Source organism: Zingiber officinale, chromosome 2A (assembly GCF_018446385.1).
Source record: "Zingiber officinale cultivar Zhangliang chromosome 2A, Zo_v1.1, whole genome shotgun sequence".
In the NCBI taxonomy this organism is placed as follows: Eukaryota; Viridiplantae; Streptophyta; class Magnoliopsida; order Zingiberales; family Zingiberaceae; genus Zingiber; species Zingiber officinale.
The window spans coordinates 148,575,674-148,595,162 of NC_055988.1; the positions used below are offsets into that span (position 1 = coordinate 148,575,674).

The 19,489-nt window shown below is 36.0% G+C and overlaps 1 protein-coding gene across 1 annotated transcript; it reads left to right on the top strand.

Annotated features, from left to right (window-relative positions):
* Positions 1–8,712: 8,712 nt before the first annotated feature.
* Positions 8,713–18,818, top strand: LOC122042612 (probable galacturonosyltransferase 13). The gene is made up of 6 exons (XM_042602806.1): positions 8,713–9,294; positions 11,018–11,076; positions 11,178–11,333; positions 13,386–13,973; positions 15,139–15,441; positions 18,009–18,818. Exons 1-6 carry the CDS (start codon positions 9,084–9,086, stop codon positions 18,294–18,296), a joined length of 1,605 nt encoding a protein of 534 aa, XP_042458740.1. The 5' UTR covers positions 8,713–9,083; the 3' UTR covers positions 18,297–18,818.
* Positions 18,819–19,489: the final 671 nt, after the last annotated feature.

The window sequence follows — 19,489 nt, forward strand, 5'->3', positions numbered from 1 at the left end:
ACACTTGGACTATCACAAAAGGCCTATATAGAAAAGGTGTTCATTCTGTATGACATATAAAATTGTTCTCCCAACGACACTCCTGTGGCAAAGGGTGATGGACTTAGCTTGCAACAATGTCTACGTCATGAATTTGAGATCAACAAAATACAACAATGCTCCTATACATCAATAGTAGGGAGTTGATGTATGCTCAGGTACGTACACGTCCGGATCTTGCGTATATTATGGGAGTGTCGGGCAGATATTTGAGTAACACTAGACTGGAGCATTGGAAAATCGTAAAGAGAGTTATGCGGTATTTGTAAAGAACGAAGAATTACATGCTTATATATAGGAGATTAGGTCATCTGGAGATCATTGGATACTCATACTCTAATTTTGCTAAATGCTTAGATAGCAGGAGGTTCACATAAGGTTATGCCTTCATATTGGCGGAAGGGGCTATATCATGGGAAATGGTCAAACAGACACTAATAACAACTTCCACTATGAACGCAAAGTTTATAGCCTGCTATGAAGCTTTCAACCACGGGATATGGATATAGAATCTTATCACAAGGTTACATATCATTGAGGATATTGGCATGCCATAGAGGATCTGTTAGAGTGTATACTAAAAGCCTAGCTTTTTGTAAACATTTATTTTTGAAATAAAGAATCACATTGGTTAAATGTCTACATTTATATGCTAAGTGTAGTTGTTCAATTAATTTATATTGTGGATAACATGGTGTGTGGTGTCTCACACAGAAGATAATGCTATCAGTTCTTTATAAATTATAAACAGTTGCTTACAACTAAGATGGATAGGAACAAACCATTGGAATAGTCGTAGTGTAATTTGGTATTAGTTTATCTTGACTATAAAATTACACTAGTACACTCAGAGTGTATTGAGCCGGACTATTTAAGGTAAGTTCTTTTTATACCGACTGAATAAAAGAACAAGACCTTTGTTATTATGGAAGTGTGTGCTCTTAATCCTAATATAATAATAAACACATATATCTCGTATTTATTTCTTTGACTTATCAATGGGTGAGATTTTGTTCGATAAATCAAGAGGCCCGATAAGTTGGGAAATGATATTATTTATAGTGTGTATTGTTGATTATAGAAGGAAACTGTGTCCTAGTAATCTAGGTTGATGATGTCTCCAAGAGGAGCTCATAAGGATTGTCATGTAAACCCTGCAGGTGGACTTACTCCGACATAACGATAAGGTTGAGTGATACTAATACTATTCTTGAAGCTAGATATAAATTAAGTGAGTTGTCAGTAACTCATTTAATTGGTGGGCATTCTATATCTTAAACACAGAGAGACTAACACACTCATGATAAGAAGGAGCCAAAATGTAATTTGGGATTGATGCGGTAGTTTAATAATAATTCCTTAGTGGTATGAATTATTATTGATGAAATTAAGTTGGGTGTTCTCGGCGAACACGGGAAGCTTACTTTCATTGGGAGACCAAAACCAATTCCTCCTCTCGGCTCCTATCGTAGCCTCTTATTTATAAAGTATTATACCCACCTTCTGTTGGTGCAGCGGAGACCGGCAAGAGGGGGGTGAATTGCTGAAAACAAGAAGTAACTATACCCTCCTCGTACTTTCAACTCAGTTAGTGCAATAGTTAACAAAATAATAAAACAGTAAAAGAAAGACACAGAAGAATTAACCTGGTTACAACCAAGGAGGTTGTTAATCCAGGGCAGTAGAAGCGCACTAAAAGAAACTCTCCTTTGCTGAAGGCGGAGAAGCCTTTTACACTTTCAAAAGCTCAGAACTATTGCTAGGAAACACTACAGATTGAATGCTTGAGTTGTTGTTTAATTCCTAGCTCCAGGGGTCTTTATATAGGCCTTGGAAATCTTATCCCGAGAGTCCAAGGCGCCTCCAACAGGGTTCAAGGTGCCTCCAACTCGATCTGCGAATAAAACTTTATCCGCAGCGCAAACGGTCAAACTGGCCTGCTCAAGGCGCCTTGAACAGGCTTGAAGGCGCCTTCAAGCTTGTTTAAGGCACCTTTAAGCTACAGTAACTTCTGCTACTTTTGACTCCTTTTCTTCTTCGCTTTGGCTTCCGAAGCTCCGTTCTTTTGGGTGATTGCGGCCAACCGGAATAGGGCTCACCCGAACCCAATTCCCGGCCTTCTCCTCGAGCAGCCTTCCGTCCCGGCTTAACGTCCCTCGAACGCCGCGCACGCTCTTCACGCCCACCGGAGTACTCTTCCGCAGCTCTCTCGTCCTTCGGACGCACCGAGCCCGTCGGCTCCCTTCCCGTGCCGTCCTTCTCGCTAGCTGCGTCTTCCGCTCGACTTCCTGTGCTCCTAAGCTCCTGCACACTCAGACACAGGGATCAAACACAGCAGGACCTAACCAACTTGGTTGATCACATCAAAACTACCACGGGGTCCAACAATCTCCCCCTTTTTGATGTGCATCAACCCAAGTTCAAGTTAGGGTTAAAAATAGACAAAAAACAGTAATTTTAAAGAAAAATTACTAAACTAACAAGTTAAGTATAATTTTTACAATTAGTAAAATTACAACAAAAAATAGAAAAAAAATTTAAATTTAAAATTTTTCTAACTCCCCCTGAACTTGTACTTTTCTCTCCCCCTTTGATCACAGCAAAAATGGATTAATAAAAATAGAGAGAATTATCCAACAATATGTTAGGTAAAATAAATGGTTCAAAAAATATTCCAAGTAAGAATGAAAGTTTGAAAAATTTTCTAGGTAAAATTTTGCAAGTCAAAAAGTTTCCACAAAAAAATTTTTCAAGTTAAAAAAAAATTTCCAAAAATTTTTAGTAAAATGAATTTTTGAATTTTTCAGAAGAATATTTAAAAGAAATTCTAAGTTAAATTACTTTTTAGAATTATAGAAAACGCTTTTAACTTAGACGAATTATTTTTTTTTATTATTATTAAAACAAAAATTCATTCTCAAGTTATTGTCATTTCTCTAACCTTATTATGATATCTTAATTTCCACTTTAGTTTATCATAATTTTTTAGATTTAAGGAAAACAATATTAAGTATGTGAAAAATTGTTTTGACAAAATAATTGATAAAAGATCTTTTGATAATTCGTTCGACAAATTATTTTGTAACTCACAAGAATTTTTTGGCAATATTTTTAGTTTCAGAAATTCTTTCAACAAAATAGTTGGTAAAAAATATTTCGACGGTGTTTTTAATTGGTAAGATTTGTTCGACAAAATTTTTTCTAATCTAGAAAATTCTTTCGAAGATTTAATTTTTATTTCGCAAAAATTTTCAGGTACCTTCTCGATTAATGTAATTAATTGTTCAGAAGGTGGAGACCATACCTGACTTACCTTGTCAGCTGTTGATTCTCCCCCTATCGAGTTGCTTTCTTCCGAAGTCTCTTCCCCTTCATCGATGCTCATCTGGGATGAGCTTTCTGTGGCTTCAGGATGGAATTCGGCTGTTGGGGTTGTTGCGGCATTTACCTTGGATTCAGACTCTTCATAGATCTTTAAGAACTTTTCCCAAAGTTCTTTTGCGCTATTGTACTCTCCGACTTTGTCGAGATCTTCATTTGGTATTGTGGTTAGAAGATGAAATTCAGCTCGTGCATTTGCCATAAACTCGTTACGTTGCTTCTCGTTCCAGAGGTATTTCTCGAGCTCTTCTCCGTTTGCTTTCTTTGGTGCTTCATAACCCGATTTCATTATTAAATAAATAGAAAAATCAGAGTTAAGGTATACCTCCATCTTTTGCTTCCATGAAGCAAACTCTCCCTCGAATGCAGGTGGGTAGTCACTATCTCCGGCTATCGTTTTGATCGTTGTGCGTCAGTCGGCGGTTAGTCCTTCTGAGCGGTCTGGCTCTGATACCACTTGTTGGTGCAGCGGAGACCGGCAAGAGGGGGGTGAATTGCTGAAAACAAGAAGTAACTATACCCTCCTCGTACTTTCAACTCAGTTAGTGCAATAGTTAACAAAATAATAAAACAGTAAAAGAAAGACACAGAAGAATTAACCTGGTTACAACCAAAGAGGTTGTTAATCCAGGGCAGTAGAAGCGCACTAAAAGAAACTCTCCTTCTTTGAAGGCGGAGAAGCCTTTACACTTTAAAAGCTCGATATTGCTAGGAAACACTACATATTGAATGCTTGAGTTGTTGTTTAATTCCTAGCTCTGGGGTCTTTATATAGGCCTTGGAAATCTTATCCAGAGAGTCCAAGCGCCTCATCAGGTTCAAGGCACCTCCAACTCGATCTGGATAAAACTTTATCCAGCAGCCCAAAGGCGCCTTGGAGCAGCTTGAAGGCGCCTTCAGTTGGATAAGGTTCCTGCTACAGTAATTTCCAGCTTCTTTTGACTCCTTTTCTTATTCGCTTTGGCTTCCGAACCTCCGTTCTTTTGGGTGATTACGGCCAACCGGAATAGGGCTCACCCGAACCCAATTCCCGGCCTTCTCCTCGAGCAGCCTTCCGTCCCGGCTTAACGTCCCTCGAACGCCGCGCACGCTCTTCACGCCCACCGGAGTACTCTTCCGCAGCTCTCTCGTCCTTCGGACGCACTGAGCCCGTCGGCTCTCTTCCCGTGCTGTCCTTCTCGCTAGCTGCGTCTTCCGCTCGACTTCCTGTGCTCCTAAGCTCCTGCACACTCAGACACAGGGATCAAACACAACAGGACCTAACCAACTTGGTTGATCACATCAAAACTACCACGGGGTCCAACACCTTCTTACCCACCTTAAGGTGGTCGGCCAAGCCTAGCTTGGAGCCCATGCTAGGGCCGGCTAAACCAAGGTGAGTTGGTTTGCTTAGGTGGTCGGCCCTAGCTTGAACCCAAGCTAAGGTGGTGGCCGACCACAATTAAAAATAAAAGGATTTTATTTTAAAATCTTTTCTTATGTGGAAACATATTTTAAGAGAGAATTTAAAATTTAAATCTTTCCTTTTATATTTTTCTATAAAGGATTAAGAGAAAAGTTTGATATCTTTCCTTATTTGTAGTTAAAAGGAAGATTTTAATTTTTGATAAAACTTTCCCTTTTTAACCATGCTCATGATTTAAAAGAGAGTTTTAAAAATTATAAATATTTCCTTTCATAGCTTTCTACAAAAGATTTGATATCTTTCCTTATTTGTAGATTGAAAGAAAGATTTTAATTTTGGAGAAACTTTCCTTTTTGTAATCATTCACATATTTTAATAGAGAGATTTTAATTTATAAAAGTTTCCTTTTATAACCAACCATGAAGGAAATTTTTAAAGAGAAATTTTATTTTAAAAATTTTCGGAAACAAATTAGGAAGTTTTAATTTTGTATTTAAAACTTTCCTTGTTTGGAGCTCAAGGTGGTGGCCGACCATTGAAATTTAAAAAGGAATTGTTGTTTAAAATTTCCTTTTGTTGGCAAGGTGAATAAGGAAGTTTTATTAAAACTTTCCTTATATGCCAAGACTAAGGAATATAAAAGAGAGGGTAGAGGTGCCTCACCTCATAACCTAACATCTATTATTCCCTCTCTTCTCTTCCTTGGTGTAGCCGGCCCCTAGTCTTCCTTTTCTCTTCTTCTTTAGTGGCCGGTGGCACCCTCTCTTGGAGCTCTTGTGGTGGCCGGATTTTGCTTGGAGAAGAAGGAGAGAAAGGAGACTTTGTTCTAGCATCCCTTGGAGCTTGAAGATTGGTGGCCGAAACTTGCAAGGAGGAAGGTGGTGGTGGTTCTCGTCTTGATAGATTGTCTTTCACACGACGTCCAAGATAAGAAGAGGAATACGATAGAAGATCAAGAGGTTGTTGCTTACAAAGAAAGGTATAACTAGTAATTCTATTCCGCATCATACTAGTTTTCTTTGTATAGATTTTGAAATACCAAACACAAGAGGCATATGATTCTAGGTTTCGAATTTGTGATTCGAGTTTGTGTTTTTTTTTTGTTTTTTCAAACTTGTGATTCGATTGTTCTTTTTGGTTAAACCTAGGGTTACTATAAGGGAATTAAATATTAAATTTCGTTGAAAAGCTTTGTCTAGGAAGTGGTGGATGCTCCCATACCCAAGAAGGTCTAGTGTCTCGCCATGTTTAACCTGGAAGCCAATCTCTGAAATTAATATTTAATTAAATTTGTAACATGGGTGGATTTGGATCAATAATGTTAAGTATCGTTTGCGATCCAAGTCTAAACCTCTAAGAACAGATAAGTTAAATTTGGAATCAATAATGTTAAGTTCCGCTTGCGATTCCTAATTTAATTTCTAAAGAACACAATAGGTTGTTAGGAATGGTTCAGGACTTGTACAAAATTTTTGTACAGAGGGGAACCGGTACGATATTCCAAGTGTCAACCAACAGGATCAACTGTGATAACAAAGTTGTAGAATTGTATTACAAGAATAATTACAGTTCGTCGAAGTCTAAACATATCAACATAAAATTTTTGGCGGTTAAAGAAAGAGTTCAGAATGGTCCAATAATGATGGAGCATGTAAGAACAGATTCCATGTTATCGGATCTATTCACCAAGGGTTTGTCACCCAAGGTGTTTCACTAGAATGTGCTGAATATGGGGGGTTCTTTCTTTTGATGAAGTACCCATTATGTAAGAATTTGATTTTGTGTGATGCTCGATGGTCATGAACATATATTTTGATTCATTGTATATACTATAATTTTTCTTTATGTGTGCATGATTTTTGACTTTCATTGACATTTGGATATCACATTTACTGTTACGGTTTTACATTTGGTTATTGTAAATATGATGTGGACTCTATCGAGAGTCATAAAGTTAAATCATGATTTACCATTGTAATTTACGATAAGGTTTTGGTAAATATGATTTTGACCCGATTTGGGTCATAAAGAGGACTTATTAAGAATGAACACTTATAGATTATATTTCATGTCATTCTTGTACTACACATCCACATTTGATCTATGTCGTTAATGATATTAGTATTCTGATTACTGTTGGGTCTTGTTACAGTTATAGTAGTTATCACTTCTTTAGTCCTATACTAATTGATTTAATGGATGAGATTGTTTAATGGGGTATTTAACCTATAAAGTTTGACATGTTGAACTCAACTTAGGGGTTGTATGGTATATAAGGAATCAAGTATAGCCCAAGTGAGAGCTTGCGGGATTAAGTCCACATGAGTAGACTAAATCCAATTGAGTCCACATGAGTGAACTTAATCTCTATAAGATGGGTTTACATTTGATCAACACAAACAACTAATTGCCATTAAAGTAGCTAAATCCAATTAAGTGATTTAATGTTTCTATGCATATAAAGAGAGTTTAGATTAAATAAATATGGATTTAATATGTAGATCCAATAATCCGGTTCATTAACATGGATGAGTTGTTAATGATGGATGAGCTTCAAGGTGGATAGTCTCTATAGGATGTGCTTAGTATATAAAGGAAGAGACTCATGAATTATGACAGGTTCTAAAGCTTTCTTCAACCTCCTTTCTTCTTCATTGAGAAAGAAGTAAGGATTGTCGTCGCCCACTCTTGTAAAAGACTATTCCATGCTAGCATGAACACCGATGGCAAGTAAGAGACGATAGCTTTGCGATGAATTCAAGTAAGCTTGTATTAGCTATTGCTTCGATTTTCTATTGCACTTTAGAGATTGACGATAGTAAGATTCTATTATAGATACGTCCATTAATTCATATATAATGTATTACAATTCTAACACTTGACACTTAGTACTCAATATTGAAATGCTTAACCACTTAGAGACACGACACTCAAGCACTCAAGTTCTCAGCCACTCGACCATTCAAGCATTCAAAGCTCAAGCACTCGGGAGTGCAATTCACAACCCGGAATTAGATATCTATGGTTTCATATATATAATAGAGAGAGTAAACTTTTTAGAAGAAATTAAAACATGGTCGATCAAATTACCCTTCATCCTGTTTAACATTATTAATTCGTCTAGTTATTTAGCAATGCTAATATTTTGGAGTGAATGGATAAAATTTTGAATCTTGGAATTCGTTAGTGAAAAAGAACAAAATTTGGGGCTAAATGAAAATTAACAATCTTAAAGATATAAAAAGTAGACAAGCCGCTTGATTTGATTACGGAGAGGTCACATGATGGCCGACATATTATTCACAAATTTGATTAAAAAAATATTATAATTTTGTACCAAAATTCCAAGTCAATGAAAAGGTATTATATTCATTTTTTTCTTTTTAAAAACTATTTCAACTGTTTACGTAAATTATTTTTTTCATTAGGGAAAAAATTAATTAGCTAAAACTCATAACAAATTTTAGTTTTAAAAGATCTCAAATTCAATGGAGATCAATATCTTGGTCCATAAAAAGACAAATAAGAAGATGAACTATTTATAATTATAATATGATTATAATTATTATTTGATCATAATTAATTATGATTTTTTTTGTATTCATCATCTCATTAAATTATAATTTAAGTTGGAATGGATAATGAAACGCTACATGAATATCATCAAAAATAAATAAATATCTAAATTGTCATTAGGTGGTCATCATGAGGCAGCCTCTAAAATATTTTTTTTTATGGCCTTTTGATTTTTTTTATTTTTTGAAAAAAGTTTTTTTTATGATTTACATAATTTGAGCAATTAATTTATATTTGACCAGTTTATTTTTTTTTGAAATGAATTATTTGGATAAATGAATTCCGAAAACACTAATCATGCATTTGTTTTAAGAACCTAAATGCATTTTCTCTCTCTTCGTGTCTCGTTTTCCTCTTCCGTGGAGGGGAAGATCTGGTTGCTCGAGATTTGCCCACATTTGAGTTTGTTATGAGCGATCGAATCCGAGGACGCCGCCGAATCTTAATCTTTCTTCTCGATTCCGATCGCGAACTGAATGCTTGGCCGTGACAACCTTCCAAATCCAGATTTTTTCAGCTGCCGGCACCTGATCTCGGCCTCCCGACCCGCTGTTTATGCGTTCGCCTGCCGCCCTTTGGATCTGGCAGCGGGCCCTTTTGCTTAGAGGCGCTCGGGTGCCGCCACGGCGACGGCGGCAGTGGTGAGGGCCGGCGGCGAGCAGCAGCTGGCGCAGTGGCCACGATGCAGATTAGATTGTCGCCTAGCATGAGAAGCATAACGATATCGAGCAGCAATGGGTTTATGGACTCGATGAAGGTGAAGGTCGCCGCCCGTCACTTCTCCTACCGGACCCTCTTCCACACCATCCTCATCCTCGCCTTCCTTTTGCCCTTCGTCTTCATTCTCACCGCCGTCGTCACCCTCGAGGGCGTCAACAAGTGCTCTTCTTTAGGTATGTTAGAGGAACAACAGTTTCTGGATCTCGAATTACCTTTTTATGTTTGACCAAATTGTAGTCGTGATTTTACCGATGACAAGATTTGATCTTTTGCTTTGAAATATTAAACCGGCTGATTCCGTGGGTCTAAACTTGCAGTTGTTCAATATGTGTGATTCGTTTATGGCGTTTTATTGCTTTTGTTGTCCAATTTCTGCGGTTAAATTCGGCTGTCTGGTGCATCTTTCTCTCAATTTGTGGTTTGACGAAGTAGCTATCGCATCTCTTTATCTTGGATCCAGGATTCAATATAGTTCTACTTTTGGCGGTGCTGCATGCCTATTTTTTGAGGTTGAATATTATGGCAATTGGATGAAACTTTTTGGCTTTTCTGAACCTGATCTCTCTATCTAAATTTGATTGGGATCTATTGTCCTTTCTCATCAAGGGACTAAACAAAATTTTAAGTTAGCTATATGTGTTCCTACTCTCTGGAATCTATCTAGTTTACGCTACTTTTTTCGCATTTGTGACACATATATACATATACATATGTTGTCTTCCTTTCTAATTTGGTATATGTGCTTTTTCCGAATTGTGTTGAGTGAAGATATGCCATATCTATCTTTCCTCTTTCTTTAATTTGTTGGGTTAATTGGAACCTTGGAAATAAGCTCATTTGTTTTTTGATATTACTTGCACAATTTCATGCTTATATCGACTTGGCTCTAGTATTTTATGACATTTCTGTTACTGACTCTTTTTTTGATTAACTAACTTGATACTATGCTCCTAGTCACTGTGGTTTTAAGTTATATTTTAGTTATGTTTCCCATTCTTCTTTTCTTCTTAGGAATCATGTTAGGGTAACTTCCAACTGCATTTGGATTTCACTGATATTTTATGATCTTAAGATCTTTTCTGGTCTAGTACTGACCTCGTCTTAATCATTCAACAACTGCATACCATCTTTTGTTTGAAATGTTGCTTCTTTATAAGGTCTTTCTTTAATGTTTCTTGACGCAATATTCCATCTCGGTGACTCTGATGAAAACTTGTTAGCAGTGAATTGTTTTTGGATAATGATGTTCAGGTGGCATGACCTAAGCATGTGGATTTTGGCAGATTTAGTTGTCTGTCATTTCATATGTTTTTAAGTTATTTGTATTGTCTACAAGTTTTCTTCGGATTTCCTTCAGCCACATCCTCTTTGTCAAGCATTTGGTTGAAGGCTTACTCATTGTCATCATCATCCTCAAGCCATGTCAGTCCCATCTATTTTGGATCAGTTATATGGATATTCATATTATACTTTGCTAAGCTCAATGCAAGATTATATTACAAGTAATGCTTGCAAACTTACTTTTCTGAGAATCCACAGGCCAAATCATATGTTCATGCTTTTAGTCAAGCATGCCATTGCAAATTATTAAACTAATAGCTGCATTGGATTCATGATTTGTCTTTTAATTCTAAATGCTTGTACTTTTACACTAAACTATTTAGTTGTTATTTCTGATCTCTCATTATTTGGTTATCAGTTTCCCTTTGATTCAGTATTGGAAACACCTACACTATTTTCATGTTGATTTTTCTGGAGTCTGCCGCATGTTTTTTGAAGTGAATGAATGACAAAGTAGATCTACTTTTCTGCTTGTAGTTATTTTTGAGAAGGCATAACTTCTGTGCACAGTTATACTTTTCCAAATAACATCAATTAGAGATTTATTTGCTTCAGATTGTCTGGGTAGACGATTAGGTCCAAAGTTTCTTGGACGGAGTGGTGATGGATCTGAGGTAATATTTTCTGTTATTTTCTACTTAATCATCATTAGTATATAATAGTTTCTTTTATGAAAATGCAAACTTACTTTGAATCAAATGAATGCATATTTCAGAAGGTTGTTAAAGATTTATCCAAGTTACTCGAGCAAGTAAATTCTGAGGAAATTCCAGATGGCTTGAAATTGCCAGAGTCTTTCAATGAGTTTCTTTCAGACATGAAGAACAACCAGTATGATGCCAAGACATTTGCTCTAAGGTTGAAGGCAACGGTATGAGAATTACTAATCTTTTATGCTCACCAAAAAACTGCACTATGGAAGTTCAGTGTTTTATGTTTCCACCATGTCACTATTATCCTCTTTTGTCCTTATGAGTTGAAATTCCTTAGTGAGATAGACTTGGCTTTTATGAATTATGAAACTGTTTCTTAGTATCTTCATTCATGAATCATGATGATTTTTAATGTCTGCCCTTCAGTTGGCAGTCAAGAAAGGAAAAGGTTATTCCTTGTGTCACCATACACTCATGAGTCCAACAACTGTTGGCGCAGTGGGGCCGGCAAGAGGGGGTGATTTGCCTACAAAAAAAATAATCCCTTCTCGTTCTTTTGATTTGATTAGTAGCACAATAAAAATAACAATAATAAAAGAAATAACAAGTTAAAGAGAGTAGGTGAAAGGCCAAAGTTTTACTTGGTTACAACCTAGGTGGGTGTTAATCCAAGGCGTTTGAAAAGCACTAGTGATCTCCTTCGTTGAAGACAACTCAGAAATGACTAGGAAAGTTAATACAGAAGTCGTTGAATATTTCCTAGGTCCAGGGGACTTTTTATAGTCCCTGTAAAATTCTATCCGAGGCTGAAAGGCGCCTCTAAGATGGCCCAAGACGCCTTCCATCAGATAAGTTTTATCCGTGTGAAGATAAAACTTTATCTTCGCTAACGGTCTAAGGCGCTTCCAATGGGTTGAAGGCGCCTTCCACCAAAAATGCACGAGGGTGCCTCCAACCATGTTGGAGGCACCTCCCACAGAAAGGCGGGGGGGGTGCCTCCAACATCATTGGAGGCGCCTCCAACAGCTTCGCAATTCCCCATTTGCTCTTCCGCTGCTCCGATCGCCTGGGTGATTTCGTCCATCTTGAATTGGGCTCATCCGGACCCATCTTTCGGCCTTCTCCTCGAGCAGGCTTCCTCCCTGGCTTCTCATCCCTCAAACGGTGTGCATACCCTTCTCGTCCACCGGTGTATTCTTTCACAACATCTCGTCCCTCGGATGCACCGAATCCGTTGGCTCTTTTTTCTGTGCCATCCTTTTCGCTAGCTATGCCTTCCGCTCGACTTCTTGTGTTCCTAAGCTCCTGCACACTTAGATATAAAGATCAAATACACAGGACCTAACTTAACTTGGTTGACCACATCAAAACAACCATGGGGATACTAACAATAACATGCTTCTTTAATTGAACTATATACACACATATATGTATATGTTATTTTTTATTGAATTTCAAATATTTGTGATTTTGATATAATCATGAATCATCTATTTAGTTTAGCATCAAATTTAGTCACTAAATGAAAATTTCAATTGGAGTTACATGGCATGACACGGTGCTCCTAGCTGAAAGTTTGGGTCGAGACCGAGATTATAGAAATTCCTAATTGAAAGTTTCATTGCATCATCATCATCTTCCTCACCAACATCTCATCTAGCTCTTTTAAAGGATTGAGATGGTCTTAGTGGATCTATCATTGGACAGTCTTCATTCATGATGAATCCAATATCGATAGACGAAACCAATATCAAACGGATCTTTATCGTTTTTTTCCTTCTCTTTTATTATGACCCTTAATTGAAAATGCATATTATAATGAACAAAAATCATTTCTTCAAGTGACGATAAGAGAGAAGATTTTACATGAAGCCGTCGGTAAGAGAATTGATACTACAATCTTTTTTAAATTTGATGTTGATTCTCCATATTGTAATCACCACTCGGGTATAAGATAAATAAGTGAACAAAATTAAAATAGCCTTTTATATAACTTGATAATGAATATCAATAAATTATTCTATGTTTACCAATATCTAATTTATATTCGCTTGACATCCTAAAAGGATCATCCATATAGTTGAAGAAAGACAGGTAATGTATTAAGCAAAAAAACTCTTTGTAGAAACTTTTGTTTTCTTCCTTTATATCATCAGTTATTCTGGCTGATTAAATATGATTTCTTTTAAATTTTACATAATGTGTGACTTAAACCAATTATTGGAAAAAAAATAGTGAATATTTATAGAGGTTTATTATTTTTTTCTCAGATGGAAATCATGCATAGAGAAATAAAAAGATCTAAGCTAGCAGAGCAACTGCACAAACATTATGCAGCAACATCTATTCCAAAAGGATTACATTGTCTCTCATTACGGTTGACTGATGAGTATTCATCCAATGCCCAAGCACGTAAACAGTTGCCACCACCTGAGTCGCTACCTTTGCTCTCTGATAATTCTTATCACCATTTTGTTCTCGCCACTGATAACATTCTTGCAGCCTCTGTCGTGGCTACTTCTGTTGTAAGATCTTCACTAAAGCCAGAAAAGGTAGTCTTCCATGTCATAACTGACAAGAAGACCTATCCCGGAATGCATTCATGGTTTGCCTTGAATCCTCTTCCCTCTGCTATAATTGAGGTGAAAGGTGTTCACCAGTTTGACTGGTTAACTAGAGAAAATGTGCCTGTTCTTGAAGCTATTGAAAATCACCATGGTGTCAGAAACCACTACCATGGGAAGCATAGTTTGGGAACCAATGATGCTGACAATCCAAGGATTTTTGCTTCAAAATTGCAGGCAAGGAGTCCTAAGTATATTTCTTTGCTCAACCATCTGCGCATATACCTACCCGAGGTAAATTAGCCATTATGATCCTTTTGCTTCATGTTACCATCTCTACTATTACAAAATTGATTGCACAGAAACAATGCCATTTCAAAGTGAAATTTTCAGAAGATCCTCCTCTTTCTAGTTTATGCCTCTCTGAAAAAATAAAGGTGGAAAATGTGGAGAGAGCCTTATGTCACAGGGTATAATTTAATGATATGTTAATCAACAATTGGATTGATAGAACACTTTTCTTTTTGTATAAGCTCCAGACAGGCATCGCCTTGTATATGGATATTAGAACATTAAATTTCCCCAAGACCATGGCTTTCATTACTTGTATTCTCTTTCACACATATATTAACAATTTACTACAAAAAAATTATTTCTAGAGTTAGTCACATGGCAACCAATGTAGTTGTATGGACAGGTGGTAGGTACCTTTTGAATTCATCAAGTTCTAATTAAAACATAGGAGTGAAAGCTTTATGGCATTAGTGGATCACCTTGTCATAGATGGAACATGATTTGCTTAAAACATGAATCAAGGGGAGGGAAAATGTGCAGAAGTAATTAAAACAGAATTTTGCTTACCCAATGTCAGATATATCGGCCTGAAAAGCTGGCTTACATGCGAAGCATTGATAGTGGAAACCATGTTAGGACAAATATATCTTCTTTATATATCCATAACGACCATGCAATCACATACAGTACGTATTATCATTAGTCCATAACCATAATACAGTAATCAAAGATATCTGCTATGCCTAGACAAGGATTTCACATGCTGTATATGCTAAGATGCATAAACTTAGATTTTCAACATGTGAGGTTGAGGAAATTCCTGCCAACTTCTGTATATAGGTTTGTAGCACATGTATAATGATCATGAAAGACAAAAGCAACATTGCCTCAGTGTAAAAGATTGTCAGCAATTAACAAGAAATAAATTATCCTTGCTTGTTTCCTTTAATGTATTATGTCCTTTCCTGATTGCTACAGTGTGTTGTCTGCATTTTATAATATTTATGTTTTCAGTTCCATAGATGACCATGATCAGGAATGTCAATATTCAAATACCTTGAGCCACTAATAACATAATGTCATAGTTCACATTTAATGATGAGTTCTCTTCAGAGATGATTTCCTGAAAAGTCGTGATAATGCTCGTGCTACTGTTTCTGAACAGCTATTTCCCAACCTCAACAAGGTGGTGTTTCTTGATGATGATATTGTTGTTCAGCGTGACTTGTCACCATTATGGGAAATTGATCTTTTTGGTAAAGTAAACGGTGCTGTCGAAACTTGCACAGGTGAAGATTCATGGGTTATGGGGAAACGGTTAAGGACATATTTCAACTTCTCACATCCCCTCATAGCCAATAAATTGGACCCTGATGAATGTGCATGGGCATATGGGATGAATATTTTTGATTTGAATGCTTGGAGGAAGACAAATATTAGGGAGTCATTTCATTACTGGGTGAAGGAGGTAATAACCTCATTAACATCTTTTTTTTCCTATCTAATGCCATGAATTTTCCTTCCGGAAAGAAGTAGATTTTCTTTCATTCACTCTTTGTTTAACCTTTCCAACTTGCTTGTGAATTCAATTTGCAAGGTTAAATTATTTAATAATGCAATTGAGTTTTCCTTTGTAAAGAAATTTATCTGAATTCGTATATTTTGGCCTATTGGTTTGGCTCTAATATTTCTATAATTCATTTCATGGTCAGTTTAAATGGATGCTTCTTCACTCTGATTTTAAATGTGAAATCAATTCTGAAATTCATTTGAATTTGTATACTTTAGCATTTTCATAATCAATTTAAATGGATTGTTCTTCACTCTGATTATAAATATGATATCAACTCTATATTTAATTGGCTTCAAATTTGAATTCATTATGTTGTCATAACAATACACAGACACATCATGCATTTCTAACAATCTATTTTGGTTTTATCATTGTTATTGGGATTTGGTTGGAGCTGTCTTCTACACTTTGTTCATGTAATCTCTCTTAGGAGACGAATATGGTTTGCTTGTCTTTTATACTACCAACATTTCTTGCACTCCTTAAGAGTGTAATTGACAGCATGTTTATGAAGCAAGAGAAGCTATAAATAAAAGTATTTCCATTCCTTTATGATGTTTCACAATAGTGTGATTGGATTTCAAAATTTCCTCCATTTCACAAGTCATTATCAGTCTAAATGTTCCAGTTTCATGTTTGTAGAAATAGGGATAGAATCTCAATTCTCAATCACTGTATTTGGAGGTGAAAGTTGAATTAATTACCTTTGCAATAGACAAACCTTCAAGGATAAATGCTTTGAGATTGAATGGAAATGAGTTCTGAACTCATGTGTTATCATGTTACATTATCCCTTAAAAGAAAGTACTATATCTGTACGACCCAACCATGGTGTATGGGGTTTTGACACAAAAATTAGGAGAGATGGATTTTTGAGTCTACAAGGAGAGAGAAGGCAATATTATTTTTCTTATAGTCCTGATAGATAATTAATTGATAGACGTTAAGATTGGTATGTGCATACAGAAAAGGGACTGATAGATTCCATGATTAGAGAAGTTGATTGAGTTCGAGGTGCGAGGTTTCAAGGGACACTGAGGATAACATAATCAAGAGTTTTAAATGACTACGGCTAACTATTGAATGATCTTGTATCCAGCTCTATGGAGTAAAAACTTCAATTAGATGAAACCCAAATAGTTGGGGGCATGTTGTTTCTTTTTGTAGACTGCAGAAGAAAACAAATCTTACTTTGCCCCTTATCTAGTGGAGCCGTTAAAACAAAATAGAACCAATTCCAAGAGAGCACGCTCAAAAAACCTCTAGTGCTGATATATCATTTTGTCCCACTCCATTAATGACATATCATGGATAGTCTTTGTAAAATTTTATGGATGCTGTTAAAATTCGAAGGCCACTTTACTAAGTCATGCCTTGGTGCTGATTTTTTTTTTTCTTACCAAATCATGCCCCAGTTATAAATTTTTCACATATTACCCTTGGTTTCAACTATCTCAATGTAAGTTGTTTTGTAAATTAGCTTTTGACATGATGTTTGAGCAAATATTAAACATTTGAATTCTTAGAATTCCTTCCATCCTACGATGGCTCCCTTCAAATTGTATGGTGAAAAATGACAACATTTAAAATCATCTTGTGGGATCAAAACCTCAACTATATGCAAAATTAAGGTGTGGGATAATCCAAAATAACCATCTTACGGTGGAAGAAATTCAAATATCTAGTTTTCTCCATAAATCATGTTAAGCTGATTTGTAGCTCTGCTTGCAAACCATTTTGCATCTTCCAACATAGGAGCTCATTTTGCAAGTAAAAAATCACAAGTTTATGCTAAATTAAGGTGTTAGAAAACCTTATTAACCATCTTATGTTGGAAGGAACTCAAATGGCTAAATTTTGTCTAGAAGTCATGTGCCACAAGCTTGATTTGTAAATTGTCTTGCAATACATTCTTTTCAAATTTATGCAAAATTGAAGTGTGGGAGACCTCTTAATGCCCATCTTAGATTTGAAGGAACTCAAACATCTAATTTTTGTTTAGAAATCCTGCAAATTGATTTGCAAATCAACATAGATTTTGTTTTTTTGTAGGAACTTGAAAGCCATGGGAAATCTGGGTAAAATTTATGCTTTGGGTGTGATTCAGTAAAAAAAAGTAAAATCAGTAGTGTACAATGATTGTTAAAATACCAAATTTTAATAATAGTCTTAGAGGTGGTTGCATATGTTTTCACCTGAGATTTATTGTGATTGCCTGCCAACTCTAGGCCCATGTTAAGCATATATCACCTTTAGTCTTTTGTGTTACATGATAAATGCTTGAATTTACTGTACCTTATTCCGGCTGACAAAAGTAAAATGCAACCTGTGATAGACCTCTTTATTTATATGTATATTTTATTTTCATGTATTTGGAGATGCCTCAACAGAAGTTGCTTTCTTTTCCTAACTAAGCATGTATGCCTAAATCTTTCTCCTTTTGTTTTTCTATGCCAATGCAGAATTTGAAGTCTAATCTGACCCTATGGAAACTGGGAACATTGCCACCGGCCTTAATTGCATTTAGAGGTTATGTGCATCCCATAGAATCATCATGGCATTTGTTAGGTCTGGGCTATCAGGAGAAGACAAACCTTGATAGTGTGAGGAAGGCTGCTGTGATCCACTACAATGGGCAGTGCAAACCATGGCTAGAGATTGGATATAAGCACCTACAGTCCTTTTGGACGAGGCATGTAAACTATTCCAATGACTTCATAAGGAACTGTCATATCTTGGATCCTCAATAATGGTTGGAAGCTAAAAATCTGCAGTGATTCCTATTTTTCACTCAGTATCCGATGAACCACCACTTGGTAAACCAAGAACATGGCTCCATAGTTGTGCAGTCGAAACAGGGCCGATGTCTCACAGCTTCTGATCTATCAACTGCAACTCTAGTAACACAACTCTATTCGTTCTGTAAGATAGTAGCAATCAGTATTTTCCATGCTAAAGGTAGTTCTTCCCACTATACTTGATGGTGTATTGCCATTGCATCCCGAGGAAACAATCAGCTCCTTATTGCTAGAGCCGGAGCATCTGATCACGACAAGTACATACGGAAGAGAGACTGGATCTTGGTGTTGTTTTTTCTTTTTTCAAATTTATTTTGTGTTATTTATTAATGTACTTAAACATCTTCCAGTTCTTTATTCTACCTCTAAATTTAGAGGTGCAGATGTCACCTTTGAAAATTGGGGAATCTTAGGTTATAAGATATTTAAATGTGCAGTTAATTCTTTAACTTAAGATAGCTTTCATTGGCTTCACTGTTTTTTTTTTTTTTTGGCTTCACTGTTGATAATATTTATGTTTCACTTGTCTTATCTTTCTGCCGAGATCTATTGTCTCATTTATATGGAAGAGGTATATCAAGCTTTCTTGGTATAAAATCATCTTTTATTATTTGCATCCGGTATTTAGTTTGCGTTGATTAATTTAGGGTGATTGGTTCGGTTTCATAAAAATTGTTCATCGATCATTAGCATAAATTAAAAAGTATTTACAACGGATAATTTATCAATCTAGTATTTTTTAAATCAATTTCCATTAGGGCTTTGGCAAGAAATGGATGATTTAAATTGATTGAACTGAAATAGTTCAAGATTGAAGACTTTGATCATAATTGTATTTCTTAATAAGAGAGCATCAATCTTTTGCTCCGTGTTTAGTTGATCAGATCTTGGTAGTGATTAGTGAGATTTAAGGATCCCCATCTGTTAAATAAGTGAAAATTATTTTTAATTTGCATTTAGTGGATCACTATAATGATTGGAGAGATTAATGATCCCCATCTATTTAGTAGGTGGGGATCATTGAATCTCTTTAATCATCTGTTCAAAGAGACCGTTAATCAAGAGATGCACAAATACAAATAACAACCTGGTGCTAAGTTTTGCATTTTCAATCCAAGCTTCCATATTTCTATTTATCTACTATT